This window comes from Apus apus, chromosome 1 (assembly GCF_020740795.1).
Source record: "Apus apus isolate bApuApu2 chromosome 1, bApuApu2.pri.cur, whole genome shotgun sequence".
Taxonomy (NCBI): Eukaryota; Metazoa; Chordata; class Aves; order Apodiformes; family Apodidae; genus Apus; species Apus apus.
Genome location: NC_067282.1, coordinates 133,404,603 through 133,429,210, shown reverse-complemented (window position 1 = coordinate 133,429,210; position 24,608 = coordinate 133,404,603). Strand labels below are relative to the sequence as shown.

The following is a 24,608-nucleotide window of genomic DNA, read 5'->3' as shown; positions in this document are numbered from 1 at the left end:
GCTTTGCAGCGCCAGGCGGGAGCTCGGCGGGGAGGGCGGAGGGGCCGGCGGTCCCCGTCAGTCCGCCCCGGACTTCCCGTGCCCCGCGGTAACCCGAGCCTCATTTCCTGGTCGGGGCTCTTAAAGGGGCAGCCTCGGCGGCGGAACAAAGGCCATTGTGCTGCCTGCCGCCTGCCGCCCGGCCCCCGCGCCCCCCCCCCCGGCCCCCTCCCCGCTGCACGGAAGGCCGGTCCCGCCGGTTTCAAAGCCCCAGGCGACCCCCGCCCCTCCCCCGCGACGGCGAATTCAGAGCCATAAAATGACGCGGCCTCCCGGGCTCCCCGCCGCTTCGGCCGGCGCGCAGCGGCACCCGCGGGCTCGGGCGGCTTCCCGCACTCCCGCCCCAGCCGCGGGGCACGGGCAGCGGCAGCACCGCCCCGCCCCCGGCCGTCCGTGCCGGCGGCCACCTCCGGGCGGCGCGGCCCCTTTAAGGGGCGGGGCGGGGTGCCGGGAACCCGCGTCAGTGCGGGGCCCCGAAACTCCGGCTCAATGAGCGGCGCGGGGCGGGGCGGGGCGGGACGCGGCGCAGCGCCCAGGCCCGGCCCGGCCCCCGCCGCCTTTCGCTTTCTCTCTTCCAGGAAGGAAAACACCGGCGGGGAGCGGGGCCGCGCCGGCAGCCCCCGCCCCTCCCCGTCGGAGCCCCCGCCCCTTCCCCCCCCCCCCCTCCCCGCTTCCTCCTCCCGGGCTCCCCGCACTCGCACACGCACACGCACGCGGAGCCCCAGGCGCGCGCCCCCGGGGGAGCGGCGCTGAGGAGGGGACACCGGCGGCGGGGGGGCGGGTGGGGGGGAACGGGGCCGCCTCCCCCGGGCAGCTCCTGGGGCCGCGCCCGCCGCCCGGCGATGGTGGTGGCGGCGGCGGCAGGAACTTCCCCTTGAGGGCTCGGGTCGGGCCGCGCCGCTGGGCCGGGAGAGGAGCGGAAAGTGGGGAAAGCCTGAGAACTTCCCGCCCGCCCGCCCTGCCGGGCTTCGCCGCTTCCCTCCTGAGAGATGTCTGAGGCTCCTGCTCAGTGTTGCATCAAGGTAAAGCCCCGTGTCCCTCTGTCTGTCCCTCTGTCTGTCCGACCCCTGCCAGCGCCGCCTCGGGGCGGGGGGCGCTGCGTTTTGCCCAGGGCGGTTTGGGTGAAAAAAAATCACTGTTTCTGCCTTTTTTTTTTTTTAACACCCCCTCCAGCGTGAAGGGCGGTCGCGGGGGAGGGGTGGCTGGGGGGCAGGTCGGGGTCCCTCCGTGTGTTGTGCGGGTGCGCGCAGCCCGCACGCCGGGGCGCGGCGAGGTTGGCGGCTCCCGGCGGCTGTCAGCGCCGTGCGCCCGCCCCGGGGCAGGCAGGGCAGAGCCGCGGGGCTGGGCGGCCTGGCTCCCCGCCGCCGGACCCGGCTGGGCGCTGGGGACCGAGCCACGGAGCCCCCGGCCCGGCCTCCCGCGGGGACTCGCCGTGCCCCGCCGGCAACTTGGCGGAAAGTTTCCTGCCGTCGGGGAGATGCCGGCGCCGCTGCTCCCACCGGCAGCGGGTGGCGGGGCGTCCGGCTTTTTTCTTTTCTTTTCTTTTCTTTTCTTTTCTTTTCTTTTCTTTTCTTTTCTTTTCTTTTCTTTTCTTTTCTTTTCTTTTCTTTTCTTTTCTTTTCTTTTCTTTTCTTTTTTTGGTGTGGTGTTATTATTGTTGTTGTTGTTCCTGCCGCTGCGTTTCCTGGTGCCGCTCGCCCGTCAGCAGGTAGGGCAGCCGGGGCTGCCCCGGCGGGGCCTGGGGGACCCGCTTCCCCGCGGCCCGGCCTGTCGGGAGAAGGGGGTTGCCCCGTGAAGTTTCTTTCTCCTTTGAAGTGGAGGCGGTATGAAGCTGAGACAACGGAAACAAAACTGAGTTGCCTTTTTTTTTTTTTTTTTGGTCCAGACCCTTCCTCTCTGGCAGCCTGCTAGAAGTAGTGCTTTCCTCTCTCCTTCCCTCGCCCCTCGGTTTTGTTTCACTGATGCGGTTTTTTTTTTCAGGAGTCGCGTTGCCTTGTTGCCAGCCTGGAATCTCCCTTCTGCTCACAACTAACTCTGTCTGAGTAAGAGTGCCTTAGCGGTTGTCTCTCCCTGCCTGGAAGGAAAAGGTGACTTCCAGACACTCTCTGAGGGAAAGAGCCCGGAATAAACACTTACTCAGCTTAAAAGCATGGCAGTTTTTTGTTTGCTTGTCCCGTGCCTGTGTGTGTTTACCGTGGGAGTCCTGCCTTCTATATGGTGTGACCACCATTTGAAAACTTTTGGGTGTGTTTTTTTCTCTTGCTGAGTTCAGTGTGCTTGGGCCTGTGTCCCATGGAGTCTCGTGGCTTAAGAGAGTCTTGTTTGACTTTCCGTAGCACCGATGGACAAACTGGATATTAGGGTATTGTACGTGTGTTAGAGGATGGTAAAACGCTAATGCAGGCAAAACATGTACAATTAACTGAGCGGATCCCTAGATACATAAACTGAAATACCACGGGAAGTTTTTTCTAGTAACCCTGTGGAAATGTAGGATGTGTTTAGGCAGAAGAACATACACGAATGCCGCAAAAAATATTGTCATACGAGTTGTGTTTCCTTGTCTTTGACATGGGTAGTCTTGAAAATATGAGGCTTACTTCTGCTCTTACTGAAGCTGGCAACAAAACTACTGTTGATTTCAGGAACAGTAAAACTGGTCTTTCCCTAACCTCACTAAGGTATGTTAGAGTCATACTGTAAGAGATCAGCTATGTAGCAGGAGAGGCAGAAGCATGATTCTGTTTGAGTCTTGAAATGATTGAGTGCCAGTTTTTCATTACGTTTAGAGAGATATGATGAAACATATTTTAAGTGACATTCTAAACATCATGGTATAAACTAATTTTTATGTTTTAATATGTGATTCGTTTACTTGTTGACCCTTGCAGTTACCTTTGTCAGAGGATAGGAACTAGTGTTGGCTTCTCTGTTGGTGATTATTTTAGTAGTTTCAAATAGAGAAAGTACCTATTTTCAGACAGAAATGTGGATTTCAAATGGTAGCATTTATTCACCAGTCAAAACCATTCAGGATAACTTTCTCTTCAGTTTTTCTGCCTATCATTGTGGGTTTTTTTGGATGCTTCTTTCAACCAGGCAGAGTTAAAGGTGGTTGCAGTCAGCAGCTGGATTTAAGAGATCCAACAGGTAGTTGCGATCACACCAGTACGATAGATTCTTTCTTCAGCGTGTCAGTGGGGCTCGTGGCACAGAGCAAAAGGTTGAGGCATAGGAGCAAGCTCCAAACCATACTCCAACTTTGCTGCTAAGCTGCCCTGTTCTGAAAAGCAGCCAAGCATTGTGCTGCAAGGGTGTTGCGGAGTTGCATTAGGAGCCTGTGAACTGGCAGCAGCGGTGCTGGTGGACGTATTTTCTTTCCTTTTTTCTTTTTTTTTTCCCCTTCCTCCAACACGGGGCAAGGATGTGTGCAGTAAATGTGACAGCAGCGGGGGTGATGGACCACAGAAAGCTTCAGTGGAGGGAGTGAAAGATTTGTTTATATGCATGCTGCTCAGTGCACAGTCTCCCCGCTTCACCTTATTAGAGAAGCACTCTAATAAGATTTATGAAAATTTGAGGAGGTGAAGTTTTAGTATATATTTAACTACTGGTAACAGTATAAACTTGCAGTAATGTCTCTGTTCACATCAAGTACTTATCAGTATGTATGTGTGATTGTATGTTGATATGTATTTGCTTTGTGGCAAGTATGTGTGCTTGCTTACATTAATTCTTGCTCTGAAAGAGGAGAAATATCCTAATCTTGCCAAAGCTTGGGTGTATGCTTGCCTAGCTGATGGCAGGCAGACCTAGCAACTCCAACTGTGCTGTTGTGGCAAGCAAGTTAAATGTGTGTGTGTAGTCTAAAGCTGCAGAGAGGAGTCATCATTGAGGTTTAGAAAAGAAGATCTTGGGGGTCAGAGAGGAGCGTGAAGGTTGGACTCTCAGTATTCAATACAGCTTAGGGTATCAGTGTACTCCCCATGTGAACCCATATACTTCGGGCTTGTGGCATACTCCAGCTTGAGATGGCCTGAGGGCTTTGACTCTGAGGTGGGTTGGGAAGGCATCTCTGGTGTGGTTGTTGTGTTTGGATACAATTTTCATCCCAGCTCTTGGGATGTCTACACGGGTAGTAAACCTGTTCCTCTGATCCAGAGCCATAGTAGTTAGCTGATTATATTATTGTAAGTACTCCTTACTCTCAGTACAGCATTGGCAAGTGATCCTTATGGCCTCACCTCTTCTCCCCCAGATCGGAGAAATGAGGCACAGGGAGAGAGTGTAAACATCTTGGCAAGGCTTACGTGAGAGCAGAAGTTTAAAGGGAGATGGGACTGGAAGTTTAGACACAAATTATGATTTCTATGATTAATTAAAGTCCGTGTGGTGATGAGTTCTGTTTAAAACCTCATTTGGAGCTTTCTGCTGGTGAGGATCTCCCTATTCTTTCTCTGAAATTATAATAACCTTAATAGTATCGTACATAGGCTCAAAATTCAGCAGGCAAATAGAAGTGTCTCAAAAGGCACAGTTTAATTTGTTTATTTTACTTTTTATAAATCTGGCACTTTCAGTTGCTTACTCTAATTTACCATGTGACCACACAATTGTGCTGGCACAAGTGTGGAGTTGTGGGGGAACTAAAACTGGGAATATGGGGTGGGGGGGAACCCAGGAATCCCTAGTGTGCACTTTGATGCTTGAGAGCTTTCTGTGGGCAGTACTAAAGGCATGGAACCTTTCTGCAAGTGGGGTTTCACAACTGATTCCAGTGGAGACTTTATGACTTTATCCTCTACAGCGTTGGATGTGAGCCCTTTCTCTTGCAGTGAGCTGTATGTAGTGGCCCTTCTGATTGCATGGGCACCAGAAGAGTCAGCTCAGGGACTTGTCTCATTTATCATCGTTTTGTATTTGAGGATGTATGTTGTAATCATTAAAAAAAAAAAAAAAAAAGAGGAAAAAAGCCATCCACAACTGATGGTGTTTGCTGGAGAGCAAAGAATCAGCATTCTTCCCCAGATTTACTTAATTTGTAAGCAGTGCTTTATGTCTCCTAATACTTCATTGATGCTGTTTCTGCAAAGAGCTCTCTCCCACTGAAGGCTTCCCATGCTGAGGGACTGTTCAGCACTTTGCAGCCAGAATCCTGTTGCCCTTAACTGAGGCTGAGTATCTGTTAGTGCACAGTATGTTCGTTAATGTTTATTAGTGAACTTGTGTATTAGGGGAAGGATTCTTATTCTGTTAGTATTAATGAGAAAACTCTCAGTAAGTTAGTGTAGGTTTGAATGGGAAAAGACCAGTGTTTAGAAGTACATGCTATTTAACACCTGATTAATCACTTAATTCCTTGGCAGCAACTAAATTTAATCCCTCTGAAGCAAAAATTTACTAACACTGCCCCAGTTAAACTGGTTATTACAATTCACTGTGTCATTACAGGTGAAGTCAGTTTCCTGGGAGGCAACCCATTCAAACAGCAGCCCCAATCTGAAATGGCCCAATTAAACAGAGGATACTTTAATGTTAGTGTATGTGCATTTGCACGTTGCATCTCACAGTGCCTTTTGGAGGGAGTCAGCTAAGCAGCGCTCTGCTGATAGAAATGATGATCAGCTGGAGGTAGAGTCTTGCACAGTTACAAAGAAGTGAGGTTTCTGTCTTTTAGAGAAGTTATCTGGGTTCTTGAGTGCTTGCCTTCTGAAGTCTTCTGGCAAAAGATTTCCTATTAACGTGCTTATTGTGAGAAAGGAGAGTTAAGGCAACCTGTGTTTTTTGGCCAAAAAGTCCCAGTGTGTTTTGGCGTGGTTCTGACCTGCAATCCAAAAATTGGCTAATTTGGGGTTCTTTGTATGCATTTCTTTTTGGAGTATTTGTGGTTCAGTGTTTTCAGATGGGAATCCCTAGAGCAACAGCAACTCAAAAGCAAGGGCTTCTGAAAACGCTCGCTTTGCTTTCCCTGTCTATGAAACAGGCATAAAATAATAATGAACTCACCTCTGCAGGACAGTAGCGAGGCTTTGTTTTGGTAAGGCAGCATGGAAACAAATTGTGTTTATTATAGAAATCAGTGACAGAGTGGCCTGATTTGTTCCTTGGTTTCTGTTTCGCACTGTGTTGGGGAGCAGGGGAAGCAAGGGTGCTGTTTGGCTGTTGGCTTCTTTGGTAGAGACTACCTACTTCTGCAAGCAGTCAGAGCAAGATACTATGGCTTCACTGCGTCCCAGCGTCTGGATCTGTAGGGTGGTGTTTCTGTACCTACAGCCTGCATTGAACTTGTTTTTGGGAGAGCTGCTGTGTGGTGCAGGTGTAGCTGTTGTGCCACAATCCTGCTCCTGGCTCTGGGCAGGAGTGCCTGGAGGGACAGCAGCCAGAGGTGACTGCCAGAGCAGTCCCCACTGCCTTCCCCCGACAGCTGTTCTTCCCAGGACTCCCTGAAGTCATACGCAGAGCAGGCTGTGTACTCGGTTGTCCCAGGTACTACTTTATCATAGGGATAGGGGAGCATCCCTCTCTGTTAGATCAGATACACCATCATCATCTGCCAAGGGAGATCTCGCTAGCAAAGGCAGTGGCTGGTGGTCAGCTGTGAGCATTGTCACAACAATTTTTAGGCCGATGCATCTCTGTCTCCTGAGGGAAAGAGGCCACCCAGGGCAGCCCTTGAGTAGGATGTTCCTCTAGGCAGTCGTGAAGAAGCCAAACCAAGCCCAGGTATGTGCTCAGGTCTAGCCTAAGAAAAGAGACCAGACAGGCCACCAAAACTCCTGTGCTTTTAAGAACAGAGTTGTGGCAATTAATTCCTTTTATTGTGGGCTATTTTTCAGGTCTGTGAACTGAGGCAAATTTAGATGATATTGGTTCTGGTGTTGCTGAGTTGTCTTTAAGCAATGGTTTGTTGGAGCACAGAGAAGTTACTCTCTTTATCTACTTCTTTGGTAACATCGGACTCAAGGTTAGATTATACTGTTTTGTTTTTTTTCCAAAAATGCCACTGCTGACAGGAAAATAAATGCAGAAAACTCCAGCTGGAGTTGAACTTGTTTGTGGAATGTTTAGAGCAGTGATAAATAAAGGATTCTTAAGGGAGTTAAGCTTTTCACTGATAAATGGTATTGCTTTTCTTCTGTAATGCTGCTGAGCTCCAAAGTGAACTGGGTATAGCAATTAAGTAAAGCTATAAATGATTCTTCATCCAAATTACTTTCTAAAGGTTATTCCTTGTTAAGCCAACATGCAGTAGCTTTGTTTCAGTGTTGTTCTTGTACAGTTTGCAACTACTGTGATGCTTAAGACAGTTTGGAGAGAAAATGGATATGAAAGAGAGAGATTCTCACTGTGGTGTTTGTTTGTTCTCTATGGAATGTTTGCGCACAGAAACAGATAGTATTGTAAAGATGTATATAATGCCAGGAGTACTACTGGGTGTGACTGCAAGAGCTAAGTGTTAATACAGCTCCACAAAAATACTTTGAATGTTACAACTGGGATTTACACGTTAAACTATTATCAGATGGCTAATACTAAATCTCGAGTTTAGATTTTTAGTTTTACAATAAAATTAAATGTGGTTATAAATAGGAAAAATGAGTGATTTCTTGGTGATTTTGTTGTTGTTTATTTGGGGTTTTTATTTTGTTTGGGTTTTGTCTGCTTTGGTTGTAGTGTTGGTTGGTTTTTTGAGTGTTTTTTTTGTTTCTTTTTTTTTTTTCTACCTAGCTCAGGTAGGGTCTAATCAAGCTTGTAAATAACTTTTTTAAAAGCCTTGAGAGTTTAATTTGGAGAAAACCAATTGGCATCCAGTAAGGAGTATCCTTAAAACTGATTAAATGCTACAGAGAGATTCTGTACATAGTTTGGGTTTCAACAGAGTATGGCTGAAGTGATTTTTCCTTTATGTATTCAGTGGGATCCTCTAAAACATCTGTTAACAGAAACTAAGAATGTTTTAAAGTGGTATGGGATTCTGTGGAAATGCAGGAGCTTGAAGTTCTAAGAGATAAATGAAATGTTTAATAAAAGTACCAGAGATAGTAGTACTAGAATTCAGAGACAAATTTATACAGTTTGTAGGGTCACAACAAGGCATTCGGTATCTGCAAACCACATTTCCGTTTTATCTTCCTCCTGTTTTTCCTGAAAAGGATTTCACGTAAAAGAGGTTCCTGTCATTGGTAGAGTACTGTGAATCTCTGCTGATGTGCTTGGAGGTCAAGTGGAACAAACCCCCAGTATTGCATTACAGCAATACTGGGGAGCTCCTTCCCACTTTCTAGGAACTCATCTGAGGTTGGTGTTGGGATTCCCCCTCTGTGACAGAAGTAATCCTTTCTTCTGGGGGATTAGGATTTAAGATTGGTGTTTCACCATATTCCCTCTTAATGGCAAGCTCTTGTCTTCCTGCTTGCCTTGTGCCTCAAAAAAACTTGGGCAAAGCCAAGCCTTCTCAGACCTGCGCAGGAGTTGAGGTTAGAGGTGGTAGGATGCAAGGAACTGGAGGCTCTGGAGTGAGGGTATTGGTCCCAATCAACACTGGAGGCTACTGGAAAAAATGTTCCTTGATGGATGAGTCCTCCCTGCCACATCCATGAGAAGCCGCTTAGGTATTTGCTGTAAGCACCACTGCACGAGACTGGCTGCAATGTGAAGCCTGCAGAGTGGTGAGGGTTGCATTGATGGAGTGTTGTCAGCTGTGCCACTGGCTTGCTACCATGGTGGCTCTAGTCCTAGCAGGCTCACCCCAGCTCCACAGAACCAGCTCCCTCCAGTTTAGAGCGCTGTTGTGCTGGGCTGGACAGCCTGGTGTAAGCACGTATAGGTGCCAGGCACCTGATGGATCCACCGTCTCCCTGGGAGTGAGGAAATGAAGGGCTGGACAGTTTTCACAGAGAGATGAAGATGCACTCATTCTTGCTAAGTCCCAGGGTGGCAGGAATTGCACCAGGCTGCAGGAACAGGAGTGCTGATGGGTGTAAAGGATCTTTCTCAATTGGCAGTCTGAGTGGTTGTGTCACTGTCAAATGGCTTGAGCAAATGGGTTCTCTGGAAGAGGCTTCCAGGGGAAGAAGGTTATGGGCTGTAAAATATTTCATGGCATGTGGCCTGAGATATGTATCACATATTGCACAGTAAACACTGGGCTCACACACACTGGAGACAGTGTCTTAGCTACCTCACACCAGCTGAGTCATCAGAGCCATCCGTGACTGACCGTGCACTGGCTTTTATTACCTCCCAGCTGGGACAAATTACAACTTCTTTTAAACCTCAAAGTAAGAAGAGAGTGGATGGATAGCGTACGCACAGCCAATTAGCACCGCCAAATGAACCATGCTGATGGGCAGTGGCTGAGTTTTGCAGGACTGCAGAAGTGGGCAGAAAGTGCAGTATTTTTCTCTTTTCCTCCTGTTAGTTTTGAGTGAGGCTCTCTTAGTGCTCTTTTGCTTAACAGAAACAGTGAGATGTCCTTGAGCTTTTCGATTCTGTTTGCTGATAGACCTCCCAGAACTGGTCTGGCAGCTGGGATTGTATTTTAGGAAATAGTTGGTGAACAACAGAGAAAACTGAGCTTAGTTTTCAACTTGGGGTCAAAGAGGCAAGTAAAACTGTAGTGGGAAGGGAGTAGGAAATGAAATAGAAATAATCTGTATGCTGCAGTTGGAGCCCATGCTGTGTATTGGTTCTGATTACAGCATACTTTCCTGACTACTTGGAAGATTTGTAGCAGCACCAAAAAAGATACAAAAATGAGCAGTGAAGTTGCCATAGGAAGAGAAGCTACATTGTCTAGGAGTTTGTCTTGGAAAGGAGACTGCTGAGGGAGGTATAATAGAAATCTACAAAATGGCACAGTAATATAGTATGGGGAGCAGTTATTTCTCATAGTACAAAACTATAGTAGGCAATGAAATAACCAGCCAGCAAGATCAAAACAAGTACTGTTTCCATCTCTGCTGAATTACGGAACTCACTGCTGCAGGACATTGTGGAGGCTAAAAATACCAATGGATTTTAAAAGAGGATAGAGGAATACAGGGCAAATATTAAGCCTAACAGTCTGTATGTGGGGGAAAACCCATCATTACACAGGGGAAATAGTGCTTTTTCTGTCTGTTAACACCTTTCCTGAAACACAGACTTTTTGTGTTTTGGGGACAAGATCCTAGGCAAGATAGACTTGCTCTGATGATGAATAGGCATTGAGATGCTTCAGTGTCAAATTTTGCACCCTTGAAGGCTGGTTGTGAGTGCTTATTAGTCTCCTCTGCATTGTTCCCCAAGTTGCAGGCCCAGCAGTCTTGATTTCAAGAGCACTAGTTAATTGAAGTGGGAAGAGAGCTAAGGAAGAATTTTGTGTCTGTGACTCAGAGATTTGTGAAGCCTCGATTGCTAAGACTAGCAAGAGATTGGCTTTGTCAATTTAATTACGCAGATTCAAATGAAAGGGGGGAAAACCTTCAGGGAATACAGAGGAATTACAGGTCAGCATTTGAAAAAGGGAAATTTTCTGGTTATGGAGAAGACACATTGTTTGCTTCTAGGAGCCAAATGTGGGTTGACCTGTGCTTTTCCAAAGGTCTCCCAGTTCCCATTATTGTCCATGTGAAATGTTTTCCTGAAGCATTAACTCTTTTTCACTTGAGCAACAAATGGTGTCTCAACCGGAGCTTGCAGCCTAGGCAAGAGAGTTGCTGCTTTCAGTGGCTGGCCAAATGTTGCAAGCAGTAACTGAACTCTCTCACTCACTGAGAAATGCTGTCATTTGTGCAGACCTTCCATCATGCTTTAATTGTAACTTTTCTTTACTTTTCAATTTTAAAAAATTTTTATTTAAAAAAAAAGGCAAACAGAATGGCTATACAAAATAAATGCTGGTGTTGTCTTGCGTGTGTACTTTTTAGTTACTTTTCCAAAAGAGAGGGTTATTGACAGTGTTGGATAGCCATTAAAACATACTGATGTGCAGCTAAATATGGCCTTTAACCTAAATTTAGTTCTCCTTTCTGCTAATCTGTGCAATGTCCGCAAGTATCTATTTAAGTAATAGGATAGCCTCATACAGATGGTTAGGATTTTATTTGGGAAATTAACAAATTATTTTATTTGCTGGATGATTTTTTTTTTAATTTTATGAGCTGTTTATGATAGACTGCACTTGGCTTTGCTGTGAAATGTAATTACAAGTGCTCTCTCCCCCATCAAAACCCTGAGCATTAAAAGTAGTTATTAAAATAAAAAGTTTTGGTAATTGTACATGAAAGGAAGTATCTAGTACATTTTGAGGTAATAAATAACATGCTTTTTTGCTAAGCAAATTAAATATTATCCCTTTTATTTTTTAATGTCACTGATTGTTTCTTGTCATGCTGATCTAGTACTAGCAGATTTTACTCCCTGACATCTCATTTTTATTTGTTGACTACAGGAACAAAACAAGCTTCCTGTCTCTGCAAGTCCAAAGCATTTTCCAGCTTTGGGTAAACTAGCAATTGTAGTGAACTAATTGAGTAAACTGAAAGAAGAAAATATTCTCTCTGTATTGCTGCCAAAAGCTGGCTTGGCTCTTTGGTAAGCTTGGGCTCTAAGGTGTAGAGTAGTGGCTCTTGCTCATTCAAATAGTAGGACTTTCTTTTATGCTTTGGCACATAGATTTGTGCTTGAGATTTGCCTTTAAAATTTCTGCTATTAAAGTTGACTCTTGCTATACTTCAGTTTCACGTTTCTTAGGTTTGTCTTTTTGTTTGTTTGTTTTGTTTGTTTTTTTAAATAAAAACCCCCTAAACTTAAAATTGAAATTTTAAAAGAAGTGGCTTAGAAAAATTATACATATTTAGACACAATGCCTTGGCAGATCTTGAATACAGTGCTAGTCAGAATGTCTTTGTGTCCTCTGCATGTTACCTTCTATACTGAGTTTTCATTTAATGCTTTAGTGGCGAGATCCATCTTTAGCTGTGGAGGGGTAAAGCAATGGAAAATTAGCTGACTTGAGGGTTGTTTCTCCAGTTTAGTGTGAAGGTTTGTCTTTGCAAAAAAGAGGAGAAGCCATCATAGATGCAGAACAAGCTTCCTGGTTTCAAATAAAACCAAAATCCTTATAGTATTGGTGCTGTTGGAAAGAAAAGGCCCTGAAGAAACAGGTTTCAACTTGTGTCCTGTAGTAGAGGTGTCTGTATGCTTTCTAAGATATGCATTAAGTCTCCATTAGCTCAAGGTTTTAATGCATTTGTTGTCACAGCCAGTTCCCTGTGAGGTAGGGAACTAGGATTGTCCTGCTTCACAGATGGGGAGTGGAATGGTTTTGCATAGTCTCTTGGTACCTACAGTTGGAGCAAAATAATGCTGTCGTCTCCCAGTGCCATCTCCTTGGGCCCTTTGCCTGCTGCCTACCTGGGATTCCCTCTCACTATTTGCTTGGCAGATGATGCTGTGCTTAGGCTGGTCTGTCCTGTCACTCATACTTGCCCTTCCTGCTTGCTGGGGTCAGAACCTCATGGTCCTACTGTGTGTCCCTAGGAAGTGAAGACTTACGTCACTATCGTTTCAACTAGTCCAGTTAAAAAGGTAAACTGAAATACTGATGGAGTGGGCTAGTTTCCTTCAGTCTAGCCTGGAGTTTCCTAATTCCCTGTTCATTTTCCATCTGTGGTCCACAGAGCACTCTGTCATATACAAAATACTCAGCTGGATAGACCTTGGCCTCCTTTTTATTGAAAAAGAGGGGAAGGCTCTCCCCCAACAACAGATGAAGTTCTGCCACTTTCTTAACTTCAATTAAAAAATAAACATAGGTAGACTCAGGTTGTCAGCAGATGGTTGGCACAGCAGTGAAGAAGGTGTGAAAGCCATGGATTGAAGGCACTGAGATAGCTCTTTTGATGATTTGTGTGCAAAGGCTGCTGAGCAGCTGGCCTGGACTAGTGCTTGGTTTTAGAATATGTTTAAATTTAAGCTTTATAGTGAGCACATACATATTAAAATTTTCAAAGAGAAATAAACCAACCCCAAGAACCCAAAACCCAATAAAACTGAAAATTAATGATGAGAATTAATTAGTAGAGGTGGTTAGAATTGTGACTTGGGAATGGAGGAAGTTCCATTTTTGGGTTGCTTTCAGTGTAACACCTGAGAAGCAGGGCCAGCCTGAGCAGTTTTGACTGGTTAGCAAAATTTTCCTTGCTCACTGTTCAAATTACTTGCTTGCAAAAATGGATGCCCTGGTTAGTGTCCATGTTTTGGGAAATAAAATGATTACATATACTTGAAAAGTGGACATATTTTTTTGGTTGAGAATTTGTCCTTGCGGGTTTCCTGAGAAAACTTTTTATCATAGTCTTGAAAGCTCCAACAATCTGGTGACCTGCAGGTTTATCTAGACACATACTGGTGATGGCAAGAGTCTAGGTGAGCAGTCCTGCACTTTGGAGCTGGAACTTCTGTGTTGATTTCCGCTGAAGCTCCCAGAGTATGCTGCTGTCAGCCCCTTCAGCTTCACAGCCAGACACACAGAGGCAGATACTTGGCACAGAGGTAAGATGCGAGCTTTAACATGAGGTAGCTCTCCATGCTTATGTGGATAGGGAGCTGTTTGAACCAGAGATCTGATCTGTATTTCTATATACCTACTTTAAGCTATGGGACTGGAGGTTAGTGGAGGAAGGAAAACAGGAGCCAGGGAAAAAGGGTGGTTTGAGAGTGAAGGAACTGAGGAGTAAGGGGGAGGAGTTTGCTGTGGCAGCAACTGCAGTTGGTCCCATTGCAGACTCCTGTGGAAATAGTAAAAATTTGCTCTAGGAGGTCATGAGAGGCAGAGGCAGGGAGGAGCTGAATTGGGAAGGGTTATTTCTCATCGTATGGAAAAAGGGAGGATCAGATGGAAGTATCTAGGAGTTATAAATAGTGGGAAGTATGTGTTCACATAACTTGCAATGAGGTTACAAACTTACTGCCAGGAGTTGTAATGCAGAGCCAAACAGGAAATTGGTTTCAAAACATGTTTCATACTAGATGGATCTATTCAGGACCATTAATTGCAAAGATACAGCTGCAGTCCTTTGGTCAGAAAGCCCCTATCCCGAGGGTTGCTGGGGGAGCATGCAAGGGAGAGTTTATCCCTTACGCTCTTTCCCTCAGCATTTCCTGCTGGGTGTTGCAGGAGGTGTGATACTAGTTTAGGCAGACCTTAGGGCTACTGTGTTTGTCCGTTTTCATTTAGGGCTTTCATACTTTGGTGCTGGAGTCTCTACAGATTCCTCTGACAAGTGGAAAAACAACAGTTGAGAAAATCTCTCATGTGAATCATGGAATCGGACTTTCTGCTGTGTTTCTTGCTCATGTTGTGCTGTTTCCTCAGCAAAGGTAACCTGACCATCTGAAAATCATGGGACAAATGTTCTTCAGATTATGAAGGACTTATCAGTGATTTTTTTTTTTTTTCAGGAAAATTCTTGGGGATTTTCCTGTCCTTGACTCTCCTCTTGGGCTGTGATGCCATGTATTGGCATAAGGTGCCCTGACCTATTTTATTTCTCTAGGTTTTTCCCAAGATTTGGCTGACACAGGGTGGAAAAAATAATTAGATTCTTAGATAATTCAAATGCTACGGTGCTGTGTCAACCGCACCTCTTCTGATGGCTGATAAGAGACAAGTGAACACAGTTCCTTGCAAGATGAGGATGCATTTGTTTGGATGTCACAAACACGTAACTGCATGACTGTGTGGCTGACGAACAGGTGTTATACAACACAGGGACAATTCTAGCACTTCCATTAATTTATTCCATCAACATGCCTGAAACCTGCTTTGGAGTGACTATCTTGATTTGACAGTTCAACCTCTTTGCTTTCAATCCCTGACTCTTCAAGTTCCTAATACCTGAGAAAATTGAAGACAAAGTATTGTTTACTGAGTGTCTGGACTTCATTTTTCTATACGTAATGATTAAGAAATGACTAAGCTGGCAGATAGGACCTTCTCGTGGGACCCTGCATACACCAAATGTTTTCCTTTGGTGCAAGTTGAGCTATTTCTCAAACCATGCTTGTCCTGCTCTAATACAGTTAGTGAGCAATTAGAACTAGAAAGATGAGCAGAAAGGTGAGCTGGCTACAAGAAAAAAAAACCTGACACCTGCAAATCCTTGTGTATCCTTTACCCAGCCCCACATGTAGAATGGTGTCCTGCAACAGCCAGGTACCACAGCAGATTGTTCTCACGTGATGTTTACTTGCCTATCTTTAGGCTGAACTTAGTTGTGATGTTTGTGCTGTGCAATCTCCCCTTTAACTTTCTCCTGGGGTCCTGTCCCACCATGCTGGCTTGGACAGTCTCTCTGGGGATGGGCTTTTCTCTTTCTGTTCCCAAGTGCTGGCTAGATAGCCTGAATGTCTGAAGATGTTATACCTGCTACCAACACAGTAAAACATAAGCTGGAATTCCCAAAAGATACTGATAGCTGAAGGAACTATGTTTTCTCAGTGTTAAACACAAATAAGTTAATCTTATCATTCCATACAAAAGTGAATTGAATGTCCATGTACCACATGCAGAGGTGGGACAGGCACTGTCCTAACTCAATGTTCAAGCACAGCAGTATCATGATCCTGGGACCAAGGACTGTATTGTTTGCCCCAGTTTTGTAGATTGTCTTTAATTTTTTACTGATATCCTAGCTGTTTGCATTCAGCTGTTAAAATCCTGAATTTTCCACTCAGGCTTTGGATATAAATATGGTTCATGGTGCCACAGGACTGTGTGCTGGAATGCCAGCTGTGAAATGACCAGTTAACAAAGCACTCTTGAATGCAGCCCTCCTTCTAGTGAAGCAGGGCTAAATTTTCTCATGCCTACGTTTTGCGGTTCTCAGCCTGCCCCTTTCTCACTGTTCCAAATGGATAGCCTATTCATTCATGCAGTTGCCTTGCTTTCTTTTCCTTCAGGTTTGTACCTCAAGTTTTACCTTGCCTTTCACATGTTTGAGGCCACAGTCCTTAAAAGCAGTGATGGCTTTTGGGCTACTGGGAAAACACAACCCTTGGAGATTGTAAAGTCTGTTTGTTCTTCAAGTCGCTTGAAATAGGAGCTAAATGATATGCCTGGTTTTAGAGATCAGCAGTGGTCTATCTGATCGTGTCCTTGCAGTGGAAAAAAAAGTGGAGGGTTTGATAATCTATATGGCAGTACGGTGGTAAACTTGGAGTGATTGAGACCGTTATTGGAAAGTACTTTAACTTTGATTTCTTAACAGTGTGCCAGATAAAAGGATAATCTTGCCCTTTGTGATTTCCCATTGCTGCTGGCTTGCATAGCATCTGCCTAAAATGAAAAGGCAGTGCACAGATCCCAGTGTGCAGAAGTAGCAGGCTGCTCAAATGGCCAGGTCATTAACTTCCTTTCCTCCGTTTCTTGATTTTGGGTCTTGCTGCCATCCATTGTTAATTACTCTGGCTGTGGACTCATTAAGAAGTCTTGAATGCCAAGCATTTTTCCAGGCACAGGTCTTTTGTGCCGAGATATTTGTTTCTTCTGTGGCTGACTGCTTGTCTAGCCTCCTCTTTTGCCTTTTACTTGTATGCTCGTCATTGCCCTTTTCACAGGGTCAGGGTATTCTCCCGAAACTCTGCTCTAAATATTTGTTGGTTCAACATGCACATATGAGGTCACAGGCTATATTGTCAGCTTATGCCATAAGGTGTGGGCCTTTTTTGAAGCGCAGTGGGATTTGGCACCACTAGAGATGAGGCTGTTTAAGCATGATGTGAAGAAGAGTCCTGCTCAAGGTATGGTGAGGCAAGCGAAAATTGTGACTTGAGCAGGAGCCCTGAGTCTTCATCCTAGGTTGCTGGAATTCTGTTACTGTGTGGCTGTACTAGACTGTCATACTCCCCTTCTTTTGATGGTGTCTATGTGAAGGAGTATTTGGCCATATCCAACCTTGGGCTGATGTAAAGCTGGGTACTTCGCAGATTTTTAGCCATTCTTTAAAGGCACTACAAAAGTGCACCATTGCTATTTTGCTGAAGAAGTAGTTTGATGAGACTCTTAATTCAAGATAAAGTGGTAGCACCCTGAGAGATCTTGTTTCACCCTTCCCCTTCCTCCTCCTGTGGGCTGGCAGAAATGCTTGGGTGGATGTGTGCTTGACGGGGCAGCAGATCTGGATTAAAATGGGCAGCTTGTGCTAGAGCAAGAGAGCATGACGTGAAGGTGGCAGTGAACAGCTGGGAACATGAGGAGGGCAGGGCACGTTTTTTCAGCGGTGGTGCAAGTTGATCTGGGATTAAAGCACTGATGAAACTTGGAATCAGGCTTTGGCCAGATCTGCGTTCCCTTACATCAGAACCAAAGCTTTCAAAGATTCACACCTACTTTCTTTACAAGGACTATTCCTTTAGGCTAGATAGAATAACTACAGAAAAGGTGATCACTAGTTCAGGAAAAATGGTGTTTCTTGTCTTCAGAAGCCATCTCTTCTTTTCATATGCCAGCAGAGACCAAGCCTTTGGGGCAGCATGGGTTACTCTTGTGGTGTGAACGGTAGAGCTGCTGCCTGGAGGTATGAATGAGCCTTCTGGTACCAGCGGGAGGCCCTGCTGCTGTCATCTGTGCTCTTCCAACCATGCTATGGCTTGCTTTGTGTTTCTGAACACACCTGGCTGTGCTGTTTAGGTTTAATTGTAGAGGAATGCTGCTTTAATAAAAGGAGACAAATTGAGTCTTCTGAGGTAGACTGAGAACACTAAATACCACTGCCCCCTACTTCGATTGCAAATTTATGCTGTTCTGTGCTGCTGGTGCTGACAGACCGTCTGGACCTGTTTAACCATGCAGCAAAGCGTGAAGCCTCTCTGGGTCAGGGGAGGAAGTTTGTCCCATGTGTCCTATCTAGAGGTCATTTTAGAGTTTCAATTACCTATTAAAATTGTGTCCTCAGAACATGCAAACATGGAAGTTACACGTTCAGGCCAGAAATGCTAGCTCTTTATGAGCCATGCTCACCTCAGCTTTCGGTATATATGCTCTGTATCAAACATGGTGTGAAAGATACTTGTATATGGTTATAAAAATACACCAACCTGCTGCATATACTCATTATCCTGGACAAGGAGGATAGATGTGCGTACTGTACGGAGATACAGGAGGGTGTATTTCAGTGCCTGCTCTGCTACTTCATTCCCTGTGACCCTGAAGTCATTCAATGTGATTGCCCCTCCATAAAGCGTTAATGCCTAGGAAAATGGAGTCAGCTTGTGCCTCTGTAATAGAAATAATTAATAATTATATTGCTGTAATCCCTTGCTGGAATGATTAACGTGGGATTATTGACAGTAGGACCCAAGGTTTAGTAGTACCAGGATAGGATTTTTGGATAGTTCACTTTTGGGTTTTTTTGTTTGGTTTTTTTTGTTTGTTTGTTTTTAAAACTTCTGTTAGGAGCTCTGTCTGAAGAACTCCTAAAGATACAACTGTGTTGGTTGATGCCTAAAAAGAGTCCTGAACCATGGCTACTTAAAATTTAATGAAAATTTATATTAAAATCTGCACGGTGTCAAGGTGTCAGTTTGGTGTTACCCTAATGCTGGCGTTTTGGGTAGCTTTTAGTGAAATGGCTCCTTGTGGCTGATGGCAGCTTAGATGGTTGTTGTGGTGAAGACTTGAAAAATTGTTCTCCCTCTTGCAAAGTTACTTGAAAAACTAAAACTTCTGCAGCTTAAGGAGGAAAGAACTTGCTCTTCAAGACCCAAGTATTTACCAGAGATTTGTGACAATTGTGTTTTATTGACCTTGATCTCTCTGCTCCACTGAGTTCAAGAGGATTTGGCTGAAGTCTATAGTGATAAGTGAGCAAGAGATAACTGATAAAGGAAACTCACTATTAGTCAGTGGCACTGGTCATAGTGAAAGCTGTCACTATTTTTAATTTGTTTTCTGAAAGTTCAAACAAGGAAGGGAAACAATGTCTTTGGCTTAAAAAAAACCCACCAAACCCTTAGAATTCTCGTCAGGTTCCTAGGGATTAAGAACAAGGTCTGTTTATCTCTTTTTTTTTTTAAACAAAATTACTATTACCTTACACACAAAGCAGAATGATTCAGCATTTCAAAACTCCATTCTTAATTTGTTGTTTTTTTGTTTTGTTTTTTTTTTTTCTGACTAAGCTTGAGGAAGTTCACTGAAAACACCTATCCCTCAGAATAGAGATAATGTGTTTTCTAAAAATGATAATTTCTGATTACCAGGTCATGGCAATGACAGCAATAAAAATGGAAAATGGTGGTACAAAGTAGCACCTTTTTTTGTAAGGACAGGGGGCTGGTAAAAAACTGAGTGGAGTTGATTGCATCTCTTTAACCAGTGTTTTATGTCTAACCTGTGACACCTGCACAACAGGCAGATGACAAACCCTCCAGGTTTTTTTTTTTGTTTTTGACCCACCTACCCAGGTACCTGTCCATATCCTATGTCCAATCTTTAGTAACACTGGTGACCACCTGAAAGTGCACACACTGCTGTGTCTCTTGAGCCTGCTTGATGTCTCTGTCTGGCAGGCAACCTGGTTGGGGAGGGGTGAGTCACTGACCATTCTTGCACCCCAGCAGTGAATAGTTCTGATGCTGTTGCTCTTTTCACTTGTGCCCTGTGACAGGACGAGGGGCAACGGACTCCAACTTGAGCACAGGAAGTTCCACCTTAACATGGAGAAGAGTTTCTTTACTGTGAGGGTTACAGAGCACTAGAACAGGCTCCCCAGAGAGGTTGTGGAGTCTCCTCTGGAGACTTTCAAGACCTGTCTGGATGCCTTTGAGTGATCTGCTGTAGTTGTGTGTGGCTTTTTGGTCCTCCTCTGGCAGAGGGGTTGGACTTGATGATCTTTGGAGGTCCCTTCCAACCCCTAATATTCTGTGATTCTGTTATTCTTTGCAGGGGGAGGTGACTTGCTGTCTGATTACGTGGTGTCTCCCCTGCACTAGCTATAGACTTTGCAACTTGAGCATCAACAGATTTTAAGGCTGACCTTGCCCTGGATGAGTCTCTCGCACTTTTTGGTGTGTGTGCTCTGTTGGTGGGAGAGAAAGGAGGCAGGGATACTGTCTGGCTGTGATAGAAGACTGCTTTCCACTGCCCTGTTTCAGTGCATCAGGTGGAGGCATCTTTTCTTCCCAAGGCCCTGCATTGCTTCCAGGTTGGAAAAGTTATTGTGCTCCCATACTGAGGAAGTGTTTGTATTCCCACCACCCTCTCCAAAGTGTAAAACATTAAAAATGTTTCTGACAAGTATGAAATTGCTGCAGGAGCCACTTATTAATTTGGTTGACTGCTATCCACCTGTCTTTCATTCATTTGGCTATTATTTTATTGTCAGTTCCTTGTGTGTACTGTGATTGGAAGAAATATTCTTTTTTTATTACATCCCTTTCAGGTTTATTTGAAGTGCTTGTCTGTCTTAGTTTTGTCTCCTATCCCATCTCAGATGTGATTCCCTCTTTCCTCTGCCACCCCTTACCAAACTCTTGGCACCATAGATAGGTTCCTAGGTGCAAAGGTAGACTTAGTAGTAATGTAAACCTTATAAGCATGGACTGAATGGATATTTGACAGTGAAGAGGTCCAATGCTGAAAGTTTTTGTTTTGTTTAATTTAAAAATGGAAAGAAGCCTCAGCTAGGATACTTCCCTATGAATAGGTAGCCAGAAGCACTTGGAACATTGCAATTACCAGAGAGAACTCTGAAATACCTGAGAGTGAGATTTTTTTATTTATTTTTGGCTGGAAATAAATTATGTAAGAATGGAAATCCTCAGTTTGCAAATGTTGCTTCCACATTACTCCTTCTGGACGGCACTGCATTGCCCTTCCTGCTTCTCTGGAATAAGTCCTGCCAGTACTGCTGCCTCACTGGTAGTATGGACTCTCAGATGTGTTAAGGGACAGCAGCTCTGACCTGACAGTGGGCTCCCAGGAATTTCTCCCTTTTCCCTTTCTAGGCTGAAATGGGCATTTTTTGCCGCCTTGTTTCAGAACAAGCACTTTCCAAACTTCAGCAGCTGTTTGTACAGAATCTACATCCCTCTTTGAGTAGCTGAACAGAGGATTTTCGAGCTGCCCCTGCTGGTCTTAAGTTTCTGAGAGTAATTTTTGTTGTCTCCATCCTTGAATTAGATCAACTCAAGCAATGTTATTGCGGAGTTTTTTACTTGGGACCAGTACAGCAGACAAGGAAAGGTGTGAGTATGTGTGTGGGAGGATATCTTCAGCCCTGTAAATAATAATCTCCAACCTTTGCAGGTCACTGCTTTCTTTCCTCTCCCCTTACTCCCAGAGATTGTTCCTGCGTATTTTACTGGTGAGAAGAGGTTTCCTTCGGAAGTCAGTGCTTTCACTCAGAGGCTTTATGAAAAGGTGGTTGAAGTGCTGCCGGAGAGAGCTCCTTTTGAGCATCTGCCCTTCCTGCAGGGTATCCCTGTGAAGAACTGCTTGTTCTTAAATGCCCTGAGAAAGGGCAGGAGGATAGGTTCCTGGAAGAGTTTTCTTTCCCTGGGGGACCACTGAGGAATTTTGCTTCCACCTGTAGCCATTTTGTGGTGAGTACAAATGCACCTTGCTCTGTGCTTCTTGGAACTGAGTCTGCCTCACCACTTACATCTCAAGCAGTGGTTCTGCTGTGTGTTTTCGTATACCCCTCCTGACTCCCACGATCCTGTGGTTGTGGTGGGGTTTTGGCCACCTGTGGTTTGAAGCAGAGTTGCTGAGGATTCTGTGTGTGTATATAGGAATAGCAGATTAGAAAATGAGAGGTTGAGAGGCTCAAACGGCTTCCTGAAAGTGTGGGAGTACAGGCCAGGGAAGGAAGAGAGGTCTTTTTGAAGCTATATCAGTGCTTTACACTGACAAGAATAGCAGACAGAGCAGTCTGAGGATAAATGTGGCTATGTGGCAAAGCATTAGTGCTGTAAAAATCACCACTGTCCACTAGTGAAACGCATTCTTTCAGCCTGAGTGCAGTTTTGCTGGTGTGGTTGGGTGCACGGTGTGTGCATCTGCTGGCATAGTTAGGCTAATTAGAGCTGATGGACATTGGTGGGTCTGCATGTGTCTGTAGGGTATGCACAGCCTTTCTAAAAATTGAAGAGGTAGTGCAAGGGATAATTCAGATCTTGTCTTGTGACATACTCTGCCCCTGGGAGGAGAGGTGAGATAGCTAGGTATTCTATCACAGGTCTACAATGTGTAAGGTTCATGCCAGGTACTGGTCCATCAGTGCTTGAATCCTTCCCCCAGCTCATAAAAGGTACTTCCTGGGAAAGATCGAACTCCTTGTCTTAAAGCCTGTAGTGCTGGGTATTGGGTGGGCAGTGGGTCTTGCTTCCAGTCATGGTAGCAACCAGTGCCCTAATTTGCAAGACTTCATTTACCTCACTCTGCTCCTGAGCTGCCTTCTCGAAGAGTTTTCCTACCCTTTTCTCAGCTGCAGCTTACAGCTCAGGATTGTTCCCCAAAGCACAAAACTGCTTTTTTACTGTATTAGTGTTTCCTTGTTTTCCCAAGTCCATGTTGTCTTGCCCCTTTGCCTTTCCATCTCCTGGATGGCCCAGCAGTACTCTGTTGCCTTTTTGAATGAGCTCCTGCTCCTTTTTTATGGAGCGTGTTTCTGGATAATGCAGTAACAAAACTAACTGCCTTTCCATACGGCACAGTCAGAGGGGAATAGTCCTTCCTTCCCTCTTAAGCACCCAAGAAACAGCTGAATAGACAGAGGTCCACCAGCTGTTTTTTTCTTCTAGATTGTTTGGAAAATACCTCATAAAATAGCTTGGCTTCTGGTTGGCCTCTAAGTGAAGCAAGCTTTTGTTTCATGTTTCATCCAGTTTCCAAAGGGGAAACTGAGGCAGGGGAGGACTGGTGGAAAGGGAACAGCTTATTTAGCATCTGCCATTCTGAGATAGGAATAACAACCTCATTTGTTAGATCCCAGTGCATTGGGTATTTATGCCCATGCTTGCTTGATGATAAGCATGACGTTAGCTCCCTTACCATTCCCTCTTTTCAGAGCATCATGAACAGTACTGTTCACTGAATCCAAACTGCAGGACCTGCTATCTGCAGGTTGACATTTTTCTACTTAATGCCAACCCATTAGCATCACCCAAGCTGCCAGCCTAGTCTGTATTTGCTGGTGTAGAGGATGTCAACATCTGGCCTGTAGAACCTGTCTTATTATTAAGGGTGCAGGAGATGGAGCAAAGAATCGTCTTTACAGTGAGGGAAGTGTTATCAGTTGGGTTGTAGGAGACGGAGACAAACAAACGTGCCCTGACAAGCTGGTTCTTGGATGGAGTTGACTTGAAACTCTTGAACCTCCAGGTGGGCTCAGAACAGTCACAGAGAGGCAGCACAGGGTCACCAAGCACACACTTTCATATAGCAGTGTAATGACCTCTGTTAGTCATGCCTTCAGCATTTAAGCAATGTAGTACCTCTGTTTTAGAAAAATAACAGCATACAACAACAACAAACCCCAAGCTAAACGAGCAATGACTGTTCCAATACATCTCTTTGCCTGTCTTCAAAGAGAGTTTTTAGTCTTTGTAATAGTCCTAGTGTAAAATGTTTAATGATTATGCTGAGGGGCAGACTTTGGTCAGCGTTGGAAGCTACTTTAATGAACCCTAAGGTTTGACAGCCAACCTATCTTTTGTAAGTACAACAATCAATTATTGTCAAGAAAATTACCTTTTCCAGGATCTCAACTCAGGAGCTGTTTGCAGGGTGGCAGGATTACAGTGCCTAGAAAGACTGTTACAACTCCATTTGCTACTTGAGATCTTATATATCATGTGAGAGACCACTCTTTCCCCCCCCCCGTAGGCCAACCACAATTGAGTATATCCCTTCAGGCAGTTTGATCATCTAGGGGTCTTTACCACTGATTTCAGAAGGATGTGATTCAGAACTTTCACCTGGGTTGGACTTCTTCCATGAGATTGCTTACAAGAGAATGAGTTTCAGGATCACATCTCAGGAATTCATGTACTTTTGTGTCTTTCCATCTATAGATCTGGGATTTTTGTGGGTGTTACAATCTTAGTATCAAGAAGTAATCCATTCTAGTTAAAACTGGTGGGAGTTTCCATTACTAATTGCTACTGATAAAAATTACAGTTCATGAATTTGGGATTGAAATGTGTGTTGTGTATGTTATTACGTGCTTCAGTAAGTGCAATATATGGTGTTGCCTGCTGCGTTTACTTTTTAGTATTGTTATTTTCTAAAATTAGAGACTACTGTATGCTCTCTAAAGTGTTAGTCTGAAGTGGATTTTTTGTCCAATCATGCAGGCAGCTGGATTTTCTTATGAGTGATTCCTTGAGGTCTCTGTGTGCTCCTCATCTGTGCCTCAGTATCCCCTGCATAAAAAAAGACAAAAGGAGAAATGCTGCTCTGTAGCCTTGAAGTGCAGGAAGGCTTTAACTGTGCTGCTGCCTGAAACGCCTGAATCCATGGAATGTAAGCAAAGGCCAGTAGCAGTGATGTACTAATATTGTCTGTGATGTTTGAAACA

At 44.8% G+C, this 24,608-nt stretch overlaps 1 protein-coding gene across 2 annotated transcripts in view; it reads left to right on the top strand.

Moving 5' to 3' along the window:
* Window positions 1-809: 809 nt before the first annotated feature.
* ETV6 (ETS variant transcription factor 6) overlaps window positions 810-24,608 on the top strand; it is a 137,441-nt gene continuing 113,642 nt past the window's right edge. For both annotated transcript variants that reach the window (XM_051635957.1, XM_051635948.1), the window contains exon 1: window positions 810-1,061. In XM_051635957.1, the coding sequence (XP_051491917.1) occupies window positions 1,029-1,061 (33 nt within the window). In that variant the 5' untranslated portion in view covers window positions 810-1,028. The remainder of the gene's footprint in view (window positions 1,062-24,608) is intronic.